Below are 20303 nucleotides of genomic sequence, written 5' to 3' on the forward strand. Positions count from 1 at the left end.
GGGTACTAGTGCACGCTAGACATTCTACGAGTGCGCTGAACTGTCTTAAAAGAGTAAATGAGTACGGCTCTTAAACTGGATATCGAATGAATGCTCAAACAGCTTTCCATAGGGAAAATTAGAAGAAATACGATGTTCACTGTATACGTGAATATCAATACCAGTTACATATACAATACAATATCCTCACCAGGGTTGCGGGCGTGCTGGAGCCTATCCCAGCTATCTTCGGGCGAGTGGCGGGGCACACCCTGAACCGGTCGCCAGCCAATCGCAGGGCCCATATAAACAAACAACCATTCGCACACACATTCACACCTACGGGCAATTTAGAGTCTCCAATCAACCTACCATGCAAGTTTTTGGGATGCGGGAGGAAACCGGAGTGCCCGGAGAAAACCCACGCAGGCACGGGGAGAACATGCAAACCCCACACAGGCGGGACCGGGATTTGAACCCCGGTCCTCAGAACTGTGACGTAGATGTGCTAACCAGTCGGCCACCGTGCCGTCAAATAAACTTCTGAAAATGAAAAACCTGAGGCCTTCTATGCGTACCGAGCTACCAACCTGCCACGCTGTCGTAGTCTTGCTGCGGGTCGTGCCAGTACAGACTGGGCATGGTCCTCCAGTGGCGGTACAGGCGCGTGTGCAGCACAGACAGCGTGAGGAGAACCAGCAGGAAGCCCAGCGCCGCCGCGGCCCACCACGCCTCGTTGGACCTGGCGGTCCTCGGCGGGCCGCCGATCACGGGCGTGGCTCGGCCCTCGGGGTCCTTGACACAGTCGCGCCGTCGTGAAGGCGTGCAGCTGTCACAGTCATCTGTGCTGGCCGTGTCACTTACCGGCTCTGGGCGGGAGTGTTTTGCGGGCGGCGACTCATCTCGCTCTTTTAATGAGTGAAAGTCACCATCTTGCGCCAACTCTCTTTCTCTCACATCTACGACTTCATTTTCCAGCGTTTGTTCAAGCGCAGTGGAGCTGTGCTTAGAAGACTGCTCCGCTGTTGCACTTTTATCTTTAAGTGTATCAGTCTCAGGAACCTGAGGGAGTAGCATCCTCTGTGCAGGCCCTGATATATTAGACCCTGGAATGGTTTTCCTTTTTGGGTTCTTCAAAACACTGGACTCCTGAAATGTTCCGTTTGCTTTCACGGCATCCTGTTTCGGCGGAACAGCGGCCCTTTCCTGTCTGTGCTTCGATTTCCCTGGCAGTTCTTGACCATTTCTGTTCTTCAGGGGGGAACCTTTCTCCGTCTCTATCGCGCCTTTCGGCCACGACGAGATGATCTCCTCGCAGCATTGCCTCACTGACTCCTGTGGATTTGGATAAATCAAAATACATCATTAACACTAACATCATCCTTTAAAAAAAAAAAAAAAGAAAAAGTACAAAGTCAAACCTTCTGTTCTGCGCAGCGTCCCGCCCTACGCTCTGCTGCCCGGGTCAACAGGAAGTTGTACTTTCCACTGATGTGATTGCTGGAGGTCGTCTTGCTATGTAGCCAATCACAAACGTCGGAAGAGGCCGCAGTGGAAAGCTCCAACGTTCTGCCCCAAGACACCAAAGCTACTGGCTGAACGCAGACATGGTTGCAAATATTCACACCAACAAATGAAAATAGCGAATGTCAGGATTTCAGCAGATAACACCAAGGAATGGTCCCGTCGCCCCTACCCCCCCCCCCCCAAAAAAAATTGCTAATAATAATAGCTGTGTGGTGACTGTGGTATCAGTCAGTGAGGTGTTCCGTAACCATGGATTTGTTGAGGTGCGGGTGAGGAGTGACGATGTAGTCGCATAGACATGAGCGGGCCAGGATGGACACAAGAGGACGCTCGCTGAAGGCTGCGCAGGGATGGTAGAGGAATATCGCAGCTCCGTGCTGGTAAACACACAACAAACACAAATATATGAGACAAAATACAACACTCGATATTAACATGATAAGAGTGTCAAAAAACAAACAAACAAACAAACAAAAACAACAAATGTAATCTGTCAGAGCAAGAACTATTTGTTTTGAATGATAGCGTGAGGCGGTCAATGTGCTCGTTGTATGTTAGTCAAGATGCTTGAGGTCACTTGTTTGCACATCACAGAAGAAAACTGCTGCAACCCAACAACAGTGTCCTACTTTTCACGCATACAACGAACACACTTTTTCTGCCCGGAAGCCGCTCGAGGTTGGGACTCACATGCAGGTTATGAAGCCACCGTTGAGGAGGACAGTACAAGTACTCGCCGCTCTGTGCCCTGACTGGCCTGAACGCACCGCTGCAACACACACAGTACATACACAGTCAAACAATGGGACAAACGACTTCACTTTAATCGTACATTCTGCACGAATGCTGAGAAATGCTTTAGTTCGAGTTTCGCGAACTCAATATTTTATTATTATTTTTTTTTTTTTTTAAACGAAGGGTAATACATCGTAACATCAGTAATGCAGTACTTTAAATCTGTCAAACAGTTAACTCTGATGTAAATGCATTAAAACAAGTGGTACATAATGACACAATGTTTCTCTGCACAGTTGTACCTGTTGGGGATGCTGTGACGGTAGGAGATGGGCTCATTCATGCAGACCTGCCTGGCGGGCTGTTAAAAGAAAAGCGGTCACATATCACCGTCCTGTTGAGTTCATTTCTCAGGAAAAAAGTAACATGTTCCTAGGTCAGTTTGACAGGGGAATTTTTAACTATCCAAAATTGCCAGAAATTTAAAAAATAAAAATTGCCTGAAAATGTTCTCATTATCAACTCCATTACTAACGAATTGCAAAGGAATTTCAAAATGAAACTACAACTCCACTTTTTTATTTAAATTGGATTTTAAAGGGGACCATTTGACCCGCAACGTAACAGGAAGGGGAAGTACATTTGTTATTCAATACAGCCAGTGAGCCCTCACCCACACTATTATCACGTGGGCGGTCTCGGTCTGGGACATTAATTAGATAACCGTGATGGGTTTTTTTTTTGGAGCCGAGGCAAAAACTACAGATTAAGTCACTTTTGAGGGGCAAAATTAAGGCTTTGGATTCATGATGCATGGATTTAAAACGCACTATTCTTGACTTTCGGAAGCAGCCGTGTCACATTGCAGCACCAAAGTTCATGGAATATTGACCGCACCCTGACCTTTTGGTACTGCAATCACTCGACTTAATGACGGCAGCATGTTGGTGAGACACTGTGCTTGTTTTCGTGTTTACTCACCTCGGGATCATACACTGTGTCAACACTGGGGAGCCTCTGTGAAGAGCAAAGAACGAACAATTGCTAAACAGCTGAGACAGCACCATGATCCACAATCTGGACTTTCTCATGCTGCGCCTCGCGCAAACTAAAGGAGTCAGATGGATACACTGTTAGCTACATTAAGAATACATGCACAATCATCCATTCATTTTTTTTTTTTTTACATTGTGTCAGATGGAGCCTATCTCAACTGACTGTGGCAAAGAGGCGCAGTTGCCATGGTTACCAGGCAATGCGTTTTTACGCGACTGCTAATGACTAGGGAAGTCACGGTACGGTGTGCTCTGCACACGCAGGACAGTACGCCCTTATAGACCGCGCTTTTTCGGTTTTGCAATTCACGTTGCATTGACACTGTGTGTTGTTGTCGCATTCTGATTCTGGTGCTTGCTGGACACACGACAGTCAAGCGATTCGAAAAGGTAACGCCAGTGAAAGCACTCACGTGAAACCCATTTACGGTCTCGAAACCAATCAGATAGTGAAAGGCGGGGACCCTCCGCCTGATTGGCTTTTGCGAGTTTAATTTTTTTTTAAGATATTTTGTTTATTGTTCATTGTTGATCAATGTTCATTATTCTTAGTGTTAGACTTAAAAGTGAATTGTTCTTAAAAAAGATGTACTTGCATTATTATGCGCTTTCGTGGCATAAAAACCATCAATGATACAATCGTTTGTCGTGATAGTTTAATAGGGAAACTATATCGCCCTAAATAAAACTGCTATCATGACAGGTGTGAACATATATAATAATATACTGAGCGAGCGCAAGAACAATGGATAACACACAAATATTGTACCAACAGTTTTGAAAAAACTAAAAATTGAGTAACAACTGTAGTAAAAATCTGTAATATAACGGGACCGCCAAGCAAGAACCGTGATATAGCGGAGGATTACTGCATCTGTATTCCGTGACGATAAGTTGCAGGGACTCATTGTTCCCGGCTTGGGACTCATTGTTTCCATGACATGTGCATCCCGGGACACACACAGTCTCAAGTCTAAAATGATCTATCTATGCTTACCTATCAAGCATTCAAAGTTACAGATCTTAAATCGAATCACATCCGATGATGCCGGTATACAATATCGTAATATCTGAACTCTTGAGTTTGGGCCTTTAGGGGTGGGTGCGGTGATTGGCGGTTGTGAACGTAATCGAAGTTTAAGCTTGAATGTTGGCTGAAGTCAGGGAGTCTGCGTGTGACGTGCTTTGGGCGTCAGTTTCGGAGTGATAAAGCGACCGGATTGGACCACATCCGAGCGCGTGACAAGATGTAACCAGTGAGTGTGGATGGTGATGATGATGAGAGCTCCCGTAGCCATGGTTACCTGAGTGGAGTCTAACCTAGCAGGAACAGGACAGCCCCAGTGGACACCATCTGTGGGTAGGTCCCATTCCACATGAAACTATACAACACACAAAATGACCAGTTAATTAGAACGATATGTCGTAGTCATGCAGAACAATAAGCATCACTGTTGGAAAAACAACAACAACAACAACAGCTCACCTTTCCATTGTCACAGTGTGGCCTCAGATACTCCGAGACGGTGTACCGACAGAAACTGAGCCACAGTGCGGCCAGCACGGCAACGGTGTGGCTCGGCATGCTAGCCACTCATTCAGGTGGGACAAACTTCAGCCCCATGGAGTCACCGGCTGCTGCAGAAACGAGAGGACAAATGACACTCAAAAACACATGTTCCCACAACACAGCTGCGGCTGCAATAAATAATGCTGAGTCGGGTTTCTCCGTTTCAGACGGACGGCGACATTTTCGACTTTGTGACACAAACGAAGGGAAGTCTGTATTTCAAACTGATGTCGACAACGAGCGCTGACAAACAACGTTAACAAGGAAAGTATTTTTATACTTCCAAAATGAAATACTAATTTCGTCCATTTTTTTTTTTTTTTTTAATCAGTAAGATACATTTCCTCTATTTTTTTCTAATTAAATCTCAATACTATATGGTACACGTGTATATAAAGAATTCAACCAAACCCCTGTTTTGTAATTAACATATATTCTTCTTTATTCTGAAAATCTATTTACAATTCCGGAACCTCAGTTGTTTCACTTGACTACATTCGTCGAGTTGCCCGCTCAAGTACGGAAGCCGGAAGGACACAATCTTGATATTGTACCGTATACAAGGGGTGCACGACCACTCCTGTATAAAGTTTTAATATGAAAAAAAAAAACAGCTTTATTAAATCACAATCAGAATAGCATAATAATCCACATCCACACTATGTCAATAAATTAGATGCTCAATATGCCGGGCTTTAGCGGTTACACATTCCTATAACAGTATATTTTCTATATTCTAGCACACTTGCAGAGGCCTTTTTTTTGTGTGCGTGTGTCATTTTCATGGCGTGCTTCGCTTATAGTCATACGTCATCAACAGTGCGTAGTTTTCTTGAATATATTACATCTTTGACAACGCCCCAAAAGAAGAAGTCAATTGTGGGCTACTACAATTGTTGCAAGACTCGAAACATCCACCACGATGACTCATAACGTCAGTTTGTGCTTGAAGTTGACACACTGACGTTTGAGACAACACTAATGCACAACTCAAGAGTTATGTTGTGCTAGCGTAGTAAGTTAATATCACAAATTGTATTGTTTTGTCGATTTAACAAGCATCATTTCCTGTTTCGGACTGCTTGCCCCAACAGGTAATGGAGCAAGCATTACCTGTTGGCACAGGTAAACGTTTTAACAGTTTTCAAAATAAAGGCACCTACATACTATTGCATGTGTAAAACGCATACCATTCATATTTTCAATGTATCTAAATTAGCATAGTCATGGACATACACAGGTTGGTCTGGTGTGTATTGACCGTCTTGATATTTTTGTTCCAATAATTGGTTACTTTTTGTTTTATTTTGAAATTTCTCCTTGCTGTGCCCAACTTCACACATACGTCAAGACCCAGCCCTATCATTCATGTCACGAGCGACACTCACCTGAGTTGTTCAAGCTGGACTGAGGGTGTGTTTGGGAGAGGAGAAGGGTGGACATAAATGGAGTTCCCTCTCACTAAAGGTTAGCTGATTCAATTGAGATATTTTTCATCTATAAATATTTTAGCTCATAGTTACACGATTACGCAACAACTTTTTTTTTTTTTTTTAATGAGTCAGTGACTAGTTCAGGAGTAGTATTGCCGTTTTATTGCAGAGTTACACAGGACATTGGGCGTTTCTTGCTTCCGTTGTGAGGGGTGGGGCAGTAGAAATTAGTTTCATAGTGCAATAATGTCATTCTTGAGGTTTATTACAAATTGCACGCGGCGGTTTCTCACTTTCCAGGGACCAATTTGTCGATTGTAGCTTTAAACGGCTGTGTTGTGCATGTCGATTCAAAAACGGCACTCAATTAATGAATTGTAAGAATGTTCAATCGAATGGGTGAACTGTTTGCAGCAATTCTACTTGTGGACAGTTGGAAAATGTTAATTCCATCGTTCAACCGAATTTGGTGCTGATGTGATATGACCTGCTGTGTGTACCACAGCTCCTGGTGGAGCTGCAAGTTCAGAGGAGCCGGCAGTCATCCCTCCTGGTCGTTTGGGGTCTCTCACTGAGGAAACAGAGCCCGTAGAATTACAGAAGTATGATGACGATGACAGGAGTCACCCGACAGAAAGCGCAGATCGCCAAGTGAGTATTCATGCGGAGGACTGACTGTGGCTAATTATACAGTATCTGCTCTTTTTTGCTATTGGGCAACATTGGTGACAAAGTCCGTAACTTTGCGTCATCAGGCACCGTACTCATATGACAGTTCTTCATCGTCCTCGGACACCGAGGATGAGCGCAAGAGGGAAAAGAAGAAGAAACTGAAGAAAAAGAAGAAGAAAAAGAAAGTATGTCTCTTAAGAACATCCTTACGTCCACCAAGGTTACATTTTCAAAGGCATTCTTAGTAGAATTACGCCTGAACTACTCGACTGATTTCGACCAAATTTTTGTGGAGGCGTGGCACAAGGAGTAACCCATTCAATTTCCAAGGCCTTTATTTGTAATGATTAATACCTGCATCTCAATACAAATAAAAGAAAAATGTAAAATAAATAAATAGGTCTGTTGTGATGTAGGTGAGGTGAGCTTGAAAATATATTGCTGCTAACAGTTGCTGAAGATGTTACATGTTTGCATGTAAGTAGTCTTTGTAAGAAGAAATAGAACAGATATGTAATCTTGACCTTGCCTTTAAAATGAGAATCTATTTTACGAGACAGCAACTTCAGTGTTTTATAGCTTTTCAGGTTGTGCCCTACCCAGGATGAGCTAAATACACTCCTGGCCTGCCCTAAACTGGTCAGGCTTGTGATTAATGTGTTTGTAGAAAACAGAGCAATTGCACTTTGTGACGGGTACAATAGGCTGTCCGCATAGCTGTAATGGGCGGACGTGTGCCTGTTTGTGTGTTTGCCAAATGCTTCAAGAGCCCTTCCCTTTTTACACTTGGCAGCAACGACAATGATCTCACTTACGTTGTCAAAAGCCCAAACAAATAAACCTGTTCCTTTGTTTACAGCATGCAAGGTTGCGTTAAAAAACAATGTCTCCCTTTCTACAGGATTCCAGTTCCTCTTCTTCCTCTTCCTCCTCCTCTTCATCCTCTTCCAGCAGCTCATCAGACAGCGATAGTGAGGTACGATGGTTTTCGTGTTCAAATATTGCTTCAGCACGTCTGCCGCTCGACGTTGTCGCCACACGTTGTTCAGAAGCACACAGTTCCCCCTCCAGCCAAGCCAGCAACAACATCTTTGCAGAAACTCTTTTCCAATCATCTGCTGTGTGCACAGCTCTCAGCTTATGCATAAGAAATCCAAACTGACGCATATTGGAGATGAGTGCAAGTGAGTGTACGTCGGCTCATTCAACAGTAACGAGTTAACTATTCGTACTAAGCTCGCGCTCCACATGTCTCTGGAAGCCATATTTTCTGTAAGAGTATTAAAGGAGCAATTTTCTTTTTTTTTTTTTTTTTTTTTTTTTTTTTTACAGTTAAAAACTTTGTGTACACCTTTGTCATTTAAAAAAAAAAAAAAAAAAGTTGGGAATCTCTTAAGGCAATTTTCACCCCCCGCCCCCCAAAAAAGTGAAGATGACATTTTTCACCTCAGGCCAGAAAGGTAGTACTACCTCAAAAGTTTGGATTGCTTCGATTTGTGAAGCATTAAAGTATGAGAAACTAGGCAGAAGCGCTAATGTCCTGCATCTGCATGCAGGAGCTATCTGATAGAAGGGAAGGCAGCCACACACCCTTTGGGAATGTATGAAACAGACAAGTCGGAACAATGAACTGCTTTTTTTTTTTTTTTTTTTTTTTTTTTAACCACCCCAGAACGAACACAATAAGTGCTCATTCACATGCTTACGTACTTTATCATGCGTTCAATTGGAATGCATATATATATATATATATATATATATATATATATATATATGTTTTTTGTTTTTTTTCATGTGAAAAATGTCAATAATTTAACCTTTATGATCCAGGAGGTAACACCCGACTGTGATGTTATCATGGCAGGTGAAGCAAAGACAATAATGACAAGTTAAACCAGTTGTTAATCTGTAATGAAGCAATTATTGAAATATTTGAAAATTCCACACTTCAACACCAGATAAGGTGGGTGGGGGAAATGCGTGACTTTTTTTGTATGCATACTTGAACTGTGTGCGCGCGAAGGGAATGTTCAGTGCTTTCCGCATCGTCTTCTGGGGGTCAGCAGGGATGAAATAGACACAGCATTATAATGCATTGTTATCTTGAAGGATGACAAGAAAAAGAAGAAGAAGACAAAGAAGAAAAAGGAGGAGAAGAAGAAAATGGTGAATGAGTACATGTGGGACAGGTTGATCATAGCACCGACTGGTAGGTGAACTGATTTCAAACTTCCAGTTTGTTCACATGTTCAATCGTTCCAGTTGCAATGGTCTGGCAGCAATTTGTGGGAATCATTTGCCTCCAAAGTCAAATGAATGAACATTAAATGATCATCATCAGCGGTGATATCTTTTCTATTTAACTTAACTGGTCGTATTGATTTTGTTTTTTTCGTATTGATTTATTTATTCAGATGAAGAAAAGGAACTTCCTGGGGACTTGGAGTTAAAGCGGGTGAGAGAGATAAATAAAGTTTTTTTTTTTTTTTTTTTAAATAAAAGCGCTAATTTTGGTTTGGAATCACGGTGAATGTTTACGTTCCATAACTAGTCCTCTGGATCTACTTTTAAGAGAATCATAAATATCCACCATCCCATAAGATTGGCCCGTTTCTTCCCGCTTGTTCCAGGATTTCAGATCATCCGATGACGGCAATGACAAGAAAGAGAAACAGAAGGATGAGAAGAAAAAGAACAAGGTACATTACATGGGTGCACAATGTAGATCAATATAAAAAATGTAGTATACCGTTGAATCAAAAAAAAAAAAAAAAGTATTTTATCGAAACAACTTTTCCACTCTCGCTTCTCAGGGTTCCTCTTCATCTGACAGCTCAGACAGGGACAAAAAGAAGAAAAAGAAGAAAGACAAGAAGAAGAAAAAGAAGAAAGACCAGAAAAAGGTATGTCAAATGAGGTAGTTTTTTGGAGGTGGGGGGGGGGACATTCATAAATGATGAAGTCAAGAAAAAATAAAACATGTTGACATCAATTTGTATCTACTTTTACTTAACAGGATTCCTCATCTTCTTCATCAGACAGTTCTTCCACTGATAGTGAAGATGAGAAGAAAAAGAAGAAGAAAAAGAAGAAGAAGAAGAAAAAGAAGAAAAAGAAGAAGGTAGTGTGATTTAAGATATCTATCCATCCATCCATCTATGTGCCTAACTCGAGTTGCGGGCGTGCTGGAGTGCCGGAGCCTATCCCAGCTGACACTGGGCGAGAGGCGGGGTACACCCTGGACTGGTCGCCAGCCAATCGCAGGGGACATATAGACAAGCGACCATTCGCACTCGCATTCACACCTACGGACAATTTGGAGACTTCTGGTTTAGAATATGCTACTGTAAATTAATACAGAAAAGTGGATCTCTCTTAGTTTGACCTGCCAGAAATAATAAAAACACGGGGTTCATTGTTAAATTTCTTCTCCTGTCACAGGACTCCAGCTCCTCCTCCTCCTCCTCCTCCTCCTCCTCCTCCTCCTCTTCTTCCTCTTCGTCCTCCTCTTCTGACAGCGATGATGACAAGAAAAAGAAGAAGAAAAAGGATCAAAAGAAAAAGAAAGACAAGAAAAAGGTACATTGATTTTGGTTTTTCTTACAGTATGTATGAAAAATGTAATGCCAAATTTGAAATATTCTCATTTGGATAAGCTCCGAATTGAATTCCATCATATCTGCTTATAAAATCACTTATTATTGTATAGTATTGATGCAGTGCTTATTTTCATGACAAAATGTCTTGTTTCAAGTGAAAAAATAAATAAAATAAAATCTGCCAGTGGAACAAGTATGAACTGACTGGATAAGATTCTTAAAATAAGATCTGAAAACCAGTCTTTTGGTTTTGCTGAAACTTCAGGAAAAAAAAGGTGAAAATTCTCTTAAAATAAATACGGTAAGCTGTTTTCACTCGAAATAAGGAACTTCCCACAAGTATAAGGTAAACTCAAGATCAATACACCGATATAGAAGAATCGAAGAAAACTTATGATTGTTATTCACAGGATGAAGAGCACGACTCTCGTTCACCGGCTGGTGAGTGTCCCCCACTTTTTTGATACTTCCATTTTTAACATTTTTTTTTTTTATTGACGTTAATATTGTGGTTCTCAGCAGGAGTTAATGTTGCAGAGAAAAGTACTGTTGGAGACACAGCAAAAGATATTTACGACAAGGTGACACACTCGCATGAACATGTACAGTATGTCACCCACTTAAACAGTAGATAAACTTGCTGTTTTCTTTGTGTGTTTTTTGTGTGCGTGTGTGTGTGTGTTTTTTTAAATAGTATAAAGCAGCAGAAGATCCATCTCTGACCTACTTACCAGGTGGTAAGTGTGAATTTCAGCACATCAAGTCATTAATTAATTCGTAAAAAGTAATTCGAACTCTTGGGAGCAGAGGAGGGGCACCTGAGCGATGATGAGGGAGAGGGAAGGGATGAGAAGGAGATGAAGAAGAAAAAGAAGCTGAAGAAGAAGAAGAAGAAGGTGGAAAAGGTGATTGTAGTGTGTGCATGGAGATGAAACGAGCTCAATAATCACACATCAATCGAGCCTTGTACTAATTTTTTTTTTTTTTTTTTAATAGGATTCTGGTTCATCTTCAGACAGTGATGATGACGAAAAAGACAAGAAAAAGAAAAAGAAGAAGAAGAAGAAGGTATACAATGGACCGCTGCATACTCGCAGTTCGGCACCCGTGTGCGTGTGTGTGTGTGTGCGTGTGTAATAATTATTACTATTATAATGGGTGTCAATTATTAAAACAGGAGACAACGGTCACAGTCGTAGGTGCACCTGATTATTATTATCTTTGTAAATGCTGTTTTTTTTTTTTTTTTTTCCCATGCAGCTCTTGTTTTGATACAAGTGTGTGATTATTGCATTTAAAATTTGCACGTTTGTACGGAATGAGTAAAATATTCCAACATGTAATGGAATGGGATTGTTGCTATCAATGAATCATGTGTTTCATGTTTAGGATTCCAGCAGCTCCTCCTCCTCCTCCTCCTCCTCTTCTGACAGTGACGATAAGAAGAAAAAGAAGAAGAAGAAGAAGAAGAAGAAGAAGAAGAAAAAGAAGGTGTGTTTTCCTTCTTTATTGTGGGTTGGTTTATTCTACTGATTTTATACTTTTAACTGTATTAACAGGATTCCAGTTCTTCCTCCTCCTCCTCCTCTTCTGACAGTGACGATGAGAAGAAAAAGAAAAAGAAAAAGAAGAAGAAGAAGAAGAAGAAAAAGAAGGTGTGTTTTCCTTCTTTATTGTGGGTTGGTTTATTCTACTGATTTTATACTTTTAACTGTATTAACAGGATTCCAGTTCTTCCTCCTCCTCCTCTTCTGACAGTGACGATGAGAAGAAAAAGAAAAAGAAAAAGAAGAAGAAGAAGAAAAGGAAGGTGTGTTTTCCTTCTTTATTGTGGGTTGGTTTATTCTACTGATTTTATACTTTTAACTGTATTAACAGGATTCCAGTTCTTCCTCCTCCTCCTCCTCCTCCTCTTCTGACAGTGACGATGAGAAGAAAAAGAAAAAGAAAAAGAAGAAGAAGAAGAAAAAGGTGTTTTCCTTCTTTATTGTGGGTTGGTTTATTATACTGATTTTGTTACTTTTAACTGTATTAACAGGATTCCAGTTCTTCTTCCTCCTCCTCCTCCTCTGACAGTGATGATGACAAAAAGAAAAAGAAGAAAAAGAAGAAGAAGGTAAATAAACATGTACAGAATTGTATAACTGGAGTCCCCCGAATGCACCAGCAATTGTTTTTTAATACATATTTACAGGTTTTAATCATTCTGTTGATTTCTGATGTGTTGTCATTAGAAGGCCAGCTCTTCTGATGACAGCTCTTCCTCCTCCTCATCCTCTTCTGATAGTGACAGTGACAAGGTGAGATGACGCAATCTTCACTATTCCATTGCTATTTTTTTCTGAACTCAAATCACAAATCGTTTCTTTAGAAAAAAAAGAAGAAGAAGGATAAAAAGATGAAAAAGAAGAAGAAGAAGAAGGTGAGCCAACACATGAAAGCGTGACTTGAAAAAATGTCATTCATAGCCAGATGAGTACAATAATCCAGACGTAAAAGCGGTATAATGGAAGCCAATAATGTCTTGCCCATTTTCATAAAAAGACGCACTAAATTAGCTGCACCTGCGCTAATGAGATCCAATTTGAGAGCGCTCTCAAAACTTAAGTCTTCATTTATGCTTTTGATGCAGCCCTAGTATGCATATACCTCATTACATGGCTGGTAAACAATAATGACACTATATGACTTTCTTACTGTGCAGGATTCTTCCTCATCCAGTGATTCTTCTAGTGATGATGGCAAAAGGAAGAAAAGGAAGAAAAAGGACAAGAAGAAAAAGAAGGACAAGAAGAAGAAGAAGAAGAAGACGAAGGACAAGAAGAAGAAAAAGGTTGGTTCTCTAGGTGTCGTGGTTCCCTCGCCTGGCCCACTCAGTCACAGTGTGAACGGTTAGTCTGATTGGCTGGCAGCCATTTCCACGGGTGGTCTCGCCAGGAGAATTGGTGCAGAAAATGGATGGCAGGATAATTCAGTGGGATTGCATGTTTTTTCCCCCCTTTCTTTTACAAACTTTGGCATGCTTCGTGTATGCTCAGGATTCAAGTTCCAGTTCCTCAAGTTCCAGTTCTTCAAGTTCCAGTGACAGTGACAAGGAAAACAAAAAAGCCAAGAAAGACGAGAAGAAAAAGGAGAAGGTAAGTCATGGAATGGCAGCACGATCATCTCTCTGTGCTGTGTATCTTTCTGTAAGCGAGGCTGAGGAAGAAATTGTAGCCGTTGGCCAACCTCCTTCCTGCAGATGGCCTCATTATTATTGGTACTGAGTCCCTCCGCCGCTGTGTCGTCCACAAACATTATGATGTGGTTAAGCGCCATAGGCTAGAACTCAGGCATGGGCTAGCGGCGCAAAGTGCAGAAATGACTTATCACTACTTTTCCCCCCAGGCCGTCATCATTTCTTCTTCCTCTTCACCGCAGAAAGGTCCCGGCGCTGAGCTAAGCGGCGATCCACAAACGCAGGTGTCGGATCCGGGTGCGAGCGGATACTCGGCATTGAGCAGAAGCTCCGGTATCAACTTTCCACTGCTTCCCTCCAAACCTGTTGTGAACCTGGATCCTCCGATCCCTCCGGCTCCCTCACTCTCCACAATTGGCGGTGGAGATCGCGCACCCGTTCGCAGGCCCTTAAGCCCCATGGAGTCATTGATGGGGGGTACATTTCGGTACAGGGACCCGGGGACCCGTTCCACCTCACACCTCAGCTCTAGTAGTCTATACCGAGGCCACAGGTCTTACCAGTGATCAGATGTCAAAACTGTTCACAGATGTTACATGTTCATCACACGAGGGGAAGTTGACGTGCGCTCCGATGACAAATCACTCTGTGACAGTGCGATATGATGTCTAATGACATCGAATTAAAGGAAATCTTGTGTTGTCATTGTGGTGCAGAGAAAAAAAAAAAAAGGTGATTTATTTTTATTTTTTTTAATATATATATAAAAAAATATGTATACCGGTATTTAGATCACATGAAATAATTCAATGTTTGCTTCAGGTAATAAAACAACAAGGTTGTATTTTGTGTACGCTTGTATTTTGTGGGACGGCTGCTGAGTCCCGGAGGCTCCAACGTGCACTACGGTTTGGCCGGAGCAATTCTGCCACATTCTGATGGGGTAGCTCGTGTTCCGATTAAGGTCTGACACGTTTTTCATGTACAATAACGCCTCGTTTATTGTGGGGGCTAAATTCCAGAAACTCCCCGAAATAATTGAAACCCACGAAGTAGCGACCAAATATTTGTTACATAAGTGTCAGTTTCATGAATGCAATTCGATGCCAATATGATATAATACTTGCCCGTATTTTATTTGTCCACTCGTGGTCGCCCTCAGTTCACAAGCGCGTGCTTATCAAAGTTAGTTTTTCAGCACAGTACTCTAGTTGTATAAAATCAAGCTAAACCTTGTTCCTTTCCTGCATTTGTTCCTGTAGATATTGTTATGAGTGTGTGCCTTAATTAGCAAGTCGTCGGGGCTAAGGTTGATAAGGTTTCATAAAACCCAGACTGTGTCTTGTGCCTTACAACGTGGCTTTCCGGTCATCTTCTTTGTATCCTCAAGCAATTTGATAAGTTACCAAATGTATGAGTTACTCTGTAATGTGTCTTTTTCGGCTAAGAATATAGACAAACCATTCACTAGCCTTCAATTAACCAATACATATTTTGGAATGTGGGAAGAAGACTGAGTACCCAGAGAAAAGCCCACACGAGCTTGAGGAAAACATGCAAACATCACAGGGGAAGACTGGAGTTAAGATTTGAACCCAGAACCTCTAACAATAGGAAGACCTGCTAACTGCTTGTCTGACGTGCTAGCCAGTAGTCCCGTGTACATCTCCCTGTATGATTTGAAATACAGTAATTGAATGACCCTAAGCCCACGTGTGGGCAAACCTGTGCTCAAGGGCCAATTTTGATTTTTAAATCAGACCGATGAGCCACATTTTTAGAGATGATGTTAAAATTAAATGCGGTTTTTTTTTCATAATACAAATACTTATTCATTTCGATTTTTTTTTCCTAATTTAAATATATTTTAAACCAATTATTTTAAGGGACATAAAAATGGCATTTATTAAAAAAATATACTGATTTGTCATTTTTATTTCCAATAAATAAATGAATTCAATTAGATAAAGGACTAAAAATGAATAAATACATTTTGAATAAGTGAAAAAAATGCTGCCAATTTAATAAACTCTTGATGGGCCTGATTAAACAAAGGAGTGGGTTGCGTGCTTTGCCCACCATTAAGCAAAAGTCACAGAGGATATCAATGTATTGCCTAACGATGCTGCTTTAAAGTACTACATTTGTTTTCACACCATGATTCTGTTCAACCAAATATATATATGCACGCCGGCACGGTGGACGACTTGTTAGCACATCTGCCTCACAGTTCTGGCGACCGGGGTTCAAATCCCGGCCCCGCCTGTGTGGAGTTTGCATGTTCTCCCCGTGCCTGCGTGGGTTTTCACCGGGCACTCCGGTTTCCTCCCACATCCCAAAAACATGCAGGAATTGGAGACTCTAAATTGCCCGTAGGTGTGAATTTGAGTGCGAATGGTTGTTTGATTCGATGTGCCCTGCGATTGGCGGTGGGTGCAAATGAAAATCATGAGGTCAAAGGAACTGCCTGAAGAGCTCAGAGACAAATGTTGACCATAAAAAGACAATGACCCGAAAATAGAATCCCGAAGAAGTGGCTTCAGAACAACTCCGTGACTGTTCTTGATTGGCCCAGCCAGAGCCCTGACTTAAACCCAATTGAGCATCTGTGGAAAGACATTTAAAGGCCTGCCCACCAACGTTCACCATCCAACCTGATAGAACTGGAGAGGATCTGCAATGAGGAATGGCAGATGATCCCCAAATCCAGGTGTGACATTTCTGTCGGGCCAATGACACATACTCGTGCACTCGCTGTATCTGTTGTTGACCAATACCGGCCACTCGTGTGCCTGAGCAGCATCTGCCTCACTTGCACACTGACTGAGGAGTATCTGCAACATTTGCACAATCAACATTGTCCCAGATTATCACGCTACTAATCACTTGAAACTGCATACACTCCTTGAAGGCTCGGCGCCCTTTGCACAACGGCCATTGCGCCGGACTATCGCTATATTAGTCATTCAAACTGCTCGAAGTGCGAGAGGACTCTGCATCTTTTTGCACAGTTGTCGAAAAAAATTAAATAAAACAAAATGTAATATTGTACCGCCATCGGCAGATAACTAGCAACCGTTTATTGCTCAGTGACTATTTTTCTCAATGTCTTTATGTCTCAAAAGTGTTCTCTGTCAATTGACTGTCTGTCGGTGTACTAGAGCGGCTCCAACTATATATATTAGTCCCACGTGTTTGCAGTGAACATTTGGAACACTGTTTGTGGCCAAATGATTAAAAGCTGGTCATTCCGGTTGCGGCTGAGCACTACCCGGAGGCCTGGCTGGGGGTGCGGCCAGGTCGGGTCACGTGATTTCAGGTGCGGTTGCTTTATTGACGTTTCTCCAATCTCTCCACTTCCGTCCCTCCAGTTACGCTGTCGGTGTGGTCGTCGTTTGCACTAGCACAGAGGCACGATGTCTTTCAATCTTTCTTCAGGTAAAGATTTGAGATTTAAGATTTGCGTTGTAGAAACGCTTAGTCTGCCTATTACGTAATGCAACGTTGCGCCTGTCACGTAAAGCTCGCAGCGTAAACGGAGTGGCGTTTATCTCGACGTACTGACTTTATTCTTTGTTTTTACAGCATTGGGCGATGGCGAGGAAAAAATGACGAAGGAAGAAGCACAAACCAATGACATCAGCTGGCCTTGGAGTAAGAAATCTGCCGATAAGGTAGTTTATATTCAGATGAAATTAAAACGAGATCACACTTAACAGTGTTTTCAAATAACTGAAACAGTTGATAGAACAGGTCTATTTCTTTATTTATAAAGTTTGTTTCTGCCTCAGCTGTGCTCCACTTCACCACTCTGGACATTGATAAACTGCAGAACACAAACATATAATGAAAGACTTTTAATGACCAAAACATCTGAAATGTATGACGTCACATTTGCATGTTTGTAGAGTGGCAGCAAGGACAAATCCGACAGCAAGCAGAAGTCAACGGACGGAAAGAAGAAAAGTGACCATAAGGATGGGAAGAAAAAAGATGGTAAGAAAAAGGAACATAAGGACGGGAACAGGTCGGACACCTCCACCTCCTCCTCTTCCTCCAGCAGCAGCAGCAGCAGCAGCGATGAGGTGAGTTTTCTTTTTTTTTTTGTTGTTGTTGCAAAAACACAAACAAATGCTGCTTAACACTCGCAAGATAGCTGTCACGCCTTGTTTTAATTGTCGTCTACCTGCTGTGGCAGCGCAGCAGGTCTTACCAGCTGTGGCACTCCGAGCTACGCCCTTCTCTTGCTATCTCCGTTCCGGAAGCGCGTTCGAATTCTGCAGCCTTTCTCACAGTCCAAGTCCGGGTCATTCCCCGCGACTCGACGTTTGTGTGAGCATGATACAACAGGGCGAGGGGAAACAAACGGGTCACGTTGCGTAACCTTGCCTTCCCTCCTCGCTTAGGCCTGCAAAGCAAAAGTCACTGCTCCAAATGGAAAAAAAAAACATTTTTTTTGGGGGGGCTTCATAGGGGCCACTGCTGTCGTCAGAACCTTTAATTCATAACATATATGAGCTCTTCTTCCGGTAAGCATTGTCATTTTTTTTGTCATTCCAGAACTGATGCTTCCCGAAGGACAAATCTGGTGTGCCGGCAGTGTGTATGTATGTGTGTATGCAACTTCACTTTATCCTGTCGCCAGTAGCTTGCTGGTCTGGTGTAAACCAAGCTTTGATTTCAGGGCAGTTAATTCATTATCTGACAGCAGACAACATACCTGAAAGTAATGTGTTTTTACCACAAGGTGGCACTGTTTCCTTTTATTTTATTTTTAAACAAAATTGTTTTGGTGTCAATCAAAAGTCTCGTATTCATTCTAATTGGTAGCTCATCAGATATTTGCGTGTATGAAATCAAATAATTTGTGAAAATAAAATGAAATGCAATAGATTTTTGGCCAGTTTTTAATGGCTGATTGATGTTTTGGTTCTTTTAAAAAAATAAATCAGCAAACCTTAGAAATGATAAAAGCTTCAAAGTAAACAAGTCGTTTTTTTTGGGGGGGGGGGGGGGGTTGCTCTCAGTTTCACAAAAGTTGTTGACCTCTAATTCAGTCTTAAATAAATCTAACATGCATGTTTGTGGAATGTGGGAGGATGAAGCAGTACCCGGGGGGCACAAGCACAATAAGAATGTGCAAACTGCACAGGATTCAAACCCCCAAACTCAAAACTGTTGGGCAGAAGTACTGACCACTCATCTATCTACCTTGGAGCAAATATTAATGAATGATATAAAATATGCTGATTAAAGTGGTTATCAGATAACTGGAAAGAACCAACAGTAGAATCATCATTATGGGTCAATATGTTTAAAAAAAAGTGAAGATTCCGTCTGAATTGCTTTGCACAAAGAAACTATTATCGCAGATCCTGATTGATTTACGATATTTTTTTAAGCTAGTGATTAAGCAATTTAAATTGCCAGATTTTGCAACCTAAATAATATTTCATTAAGGGATGTAAGACTTCAAATTTGTTCATTATGATGTGAAAACAAAATCGATTATGAACAGCCCCCATCCCCTTTCCCCCTCCCACACACACACACACACACACACAACAGAAATACTGAATTGTGACATTTCGCAACATTGAATGTTTTATTTGTCATCAGGCCTCCATCTTCATTTTACACTGCAATTACATAAAAACACCCACTGCAACATGTGATATAGACCGAAATATTAGAAAAACGTCTCAGAAAGACTCAATCAAAGATATATTTTAAAAAAAAAACATTAAATCAATAATTGATGGTACAAAACAGCATTATTTTAAAAGTGAGCATTATTGTGTATGTAAGGGTGGGACTTTTGGACAGAGAGAGCTATGAGGATAGAAAGCGACTGCTAGTGAGTGTAAATTCTGTACGAAGCAAAAACAGGAGTGTCACTCCTTTTCATCGCAGGCCAGGCTGTTTTGTTTGCCCTCGCATATGACTGAAACCACATAAATCTGCTTTTATTAATTCCATAACTTCCCCTGCATTTGGTTCTCACTTTGAGCGACAAATCGCTAGATGACTTGTTTAAAAAGCAGAGGTCCGTGAAAATCGAAGATTGTTTTTTTTTTCTAAGGATTTTGGAAACAATGCGTATGTCTGATAACAAATGGTATAATATAAAAGTGACTGTCTTTTGCATTTAGTAAGAGATGAAAAAGTAGATGCGTGCAAAGGGCTCACATAATTTCCAGAATTTGGTAGGCTGCATAAAATGATGTGTTGGGTCGGATCTGGCCCCCAGTCCTTGAGTTTGATACCGGTGGTATAAAGGATAAATTATCTAGATACAATCTATTCTATTCTATTCCTCAGTAAATGTAAAGTCGTTTCCAAAATATGGGTCCATCTATGGATTTACCACAAGGGGGACGCAAGTACTTTTTCCTCCCTTGCTGGCGTCAACGGTCTCCCAGCAACAGTCCCACTCAAGTCCTTTTCCAATCGTCCGCCACAGTGGCTCGTCAAGTGCACAGAAAGATTCTAACAGTGACAGGGAAGTGGAACATATTTCAAACAAACGTACAAGGCAAAAAACAAAAAAGGTTG

At 41.6% G+C, this 20303-nt stretch overlaps 3 protein-coding genes across 9 annotated transcripts in view; 2 read left to right on the top strand and 1 right to left on the bottom strand.

Annotated features, from left to right (window-relative positions):
- Positions 1-5099, bottom strand: part of tp53i13 (tumor protein p53 inducible protein 13) — a 7462-nt gene extending 2363 nt beyond the window's left edge. The window contains exons 1-9 of one of the 2 annotated variants that reach the window (XM_061681094.1): positions 4783-5099; positions 4601-4678; positions 3223-3258; positions 2544-2602; positions 2197-2275; positions 1755-1883; positions 1401-1574; positions 844-1314; positions 570-774 (exon numbers count right to left, since the gene is read on the bottom strand). In XM_061681094.1, coding sequence (XP_061537078.1) covers positions 570-774; positions 844-1314; positions 1401-1574; positions 1755-1883; positions 2197-2275; positions 2544-2602; positions 3223-3258; positions 4601-4678; positions 4783-4881 — 1330 coding nt within the window. In that variant the 5' untranslated portion in view covers positions 4882-5099. Of the gene's footprint in view, positions 1-569; positions 1315-1400; positions 1575-1754; positions 1884-2196; positions 2276-2543; positions 2603-3222; positions 3259-4600; positions 4679-4782 lie in introns of both variants that reach the window. The other variant, XM_061681093.1, reaches the window with a different exon arrangement.
- A 1123-nt stretch (positions 5100-6222) lies between these two features.
- On the top strand, positions 6223-14592 carry LOC133405479 (nucleolar protein dao-5). Of its 6 annotated transcripts, none has more exons than XM_061682463.1 (25): positions 6223-6333; positions 6805-6950; positions 7034-7156; positions 7873-7947; positions 9081-9180; positions 9386-9426; positions 9602-9670; positions 9785-9874; positions 9988-10092; positions 10413-10550; positions 10981-11011; positions 11090-11151; positions 11265-11307; positions 11378-11475; positions 11567-11638; positions 11960-12061; positions 12130-12225; positions 12294-12380; positions 12449-12541; positions 12609-12686; positions 12805-12870; positions 12942-12992; positions 13275-13403; positions 13609-13707; positions 13958-14592. In XM_061682463.1, exons 1-25 carry the CDS (start codon positions 6312-6314, stop codon positions 14312-14314), a joined length of 2373 nt encoding a protein of 790 aa, XP_061538447.1. In that variant the 5' UTR covers positions 6223-6311; the 3' UTR covers positions 14315-14592. The 6 variants fall into 6 exon arrangements, with proteins under 6 accessions (XP_061538447.1, XP_061538450.1, XP_061538452.1 ...); XM_061682466.1 differs by having other exon boundaries at positions 13991-14592; XM_061682468.1 differs by having other exon boundaries at positions 12214-12225.
- A 2487-nt stretch (positions 14593-17079) lies between these two features.
- On the top strand, positions 17080-18641 carry wu:fb18f06 (uncharacterized G-patch domain protein DDB_G0278987). Its single transcript, XM_061682039.1, has 4 exons — positions 17080-17186; positions 17334-17422; positions 17657-17833; positions 18309-18641. Exons 1-4 carry the CDS (start codon positions 17165-17167, stop codon positions 18312-18314), a joined length of 294 nt encoding a protein of 97 aa, XP_061538023.1. The 5' UTR covers positions 17080-17164; the 3' UTR covers positions 18315-18641.
- The last annotated feature ends 1662 nt before the right edge of the window (positions 18642-20303 follow it).

The sequence above is a fragment of the Phycodurus eques genome, chromosome 7, assembly GCF_024500275.1.
Source record: "Phycodurus eques isolate BA_2022a chromosome 7, UOR_Pequ_1.1, whole genome shotgun sequence".
Classification (NCBI taxonomy): Eukaryota; Metazoa; Chordata; class Actinopteri; order Syngnathiformes; family Syngnathidae; genus Phycodurus; species Phycodurus eques.

Coding starts and splice junctions, on each gene's coding strand:
- LOC133405479 (XM_061682463.1), top strand. CDS start 6,312: ATGGAGTTCCCTCTCACTAAAG. Junction 6,334..6,804: donor GGAGTTCCCTCTCACTAAAG/GTTAGCTGATTC, acceptor TGTGTACCACAG/CTCCTGGTGGAGCTGCAAGT. Junction 12,993..13,274: donor AAAAGAAGAAGAAGAAGAAG/GTGAGCCAACAC, acceptor CTTACTGTGCAG/GATTCTTCCTCATCCAGTGA.
- wu:fb18f06 (XM_061682039.1), top strand. CDS start 17,165: ATGTCTTTCAATCTTTCTTCAG. Junction 17,187..17,333: donor GTCTTTCAATCTTTCTTCAG/GTAAAGATTTGA, acceptor TTGTTTTTACAG/CATTGGGCGATGGCGAGGAA. Junction 17,423..17,656: donor GTAAGAAATCTGCCGATAAG/GTAGTTTATATT, acceptor GCATGTTTGTAG/AGTGGCAGCAAGGACAAATC.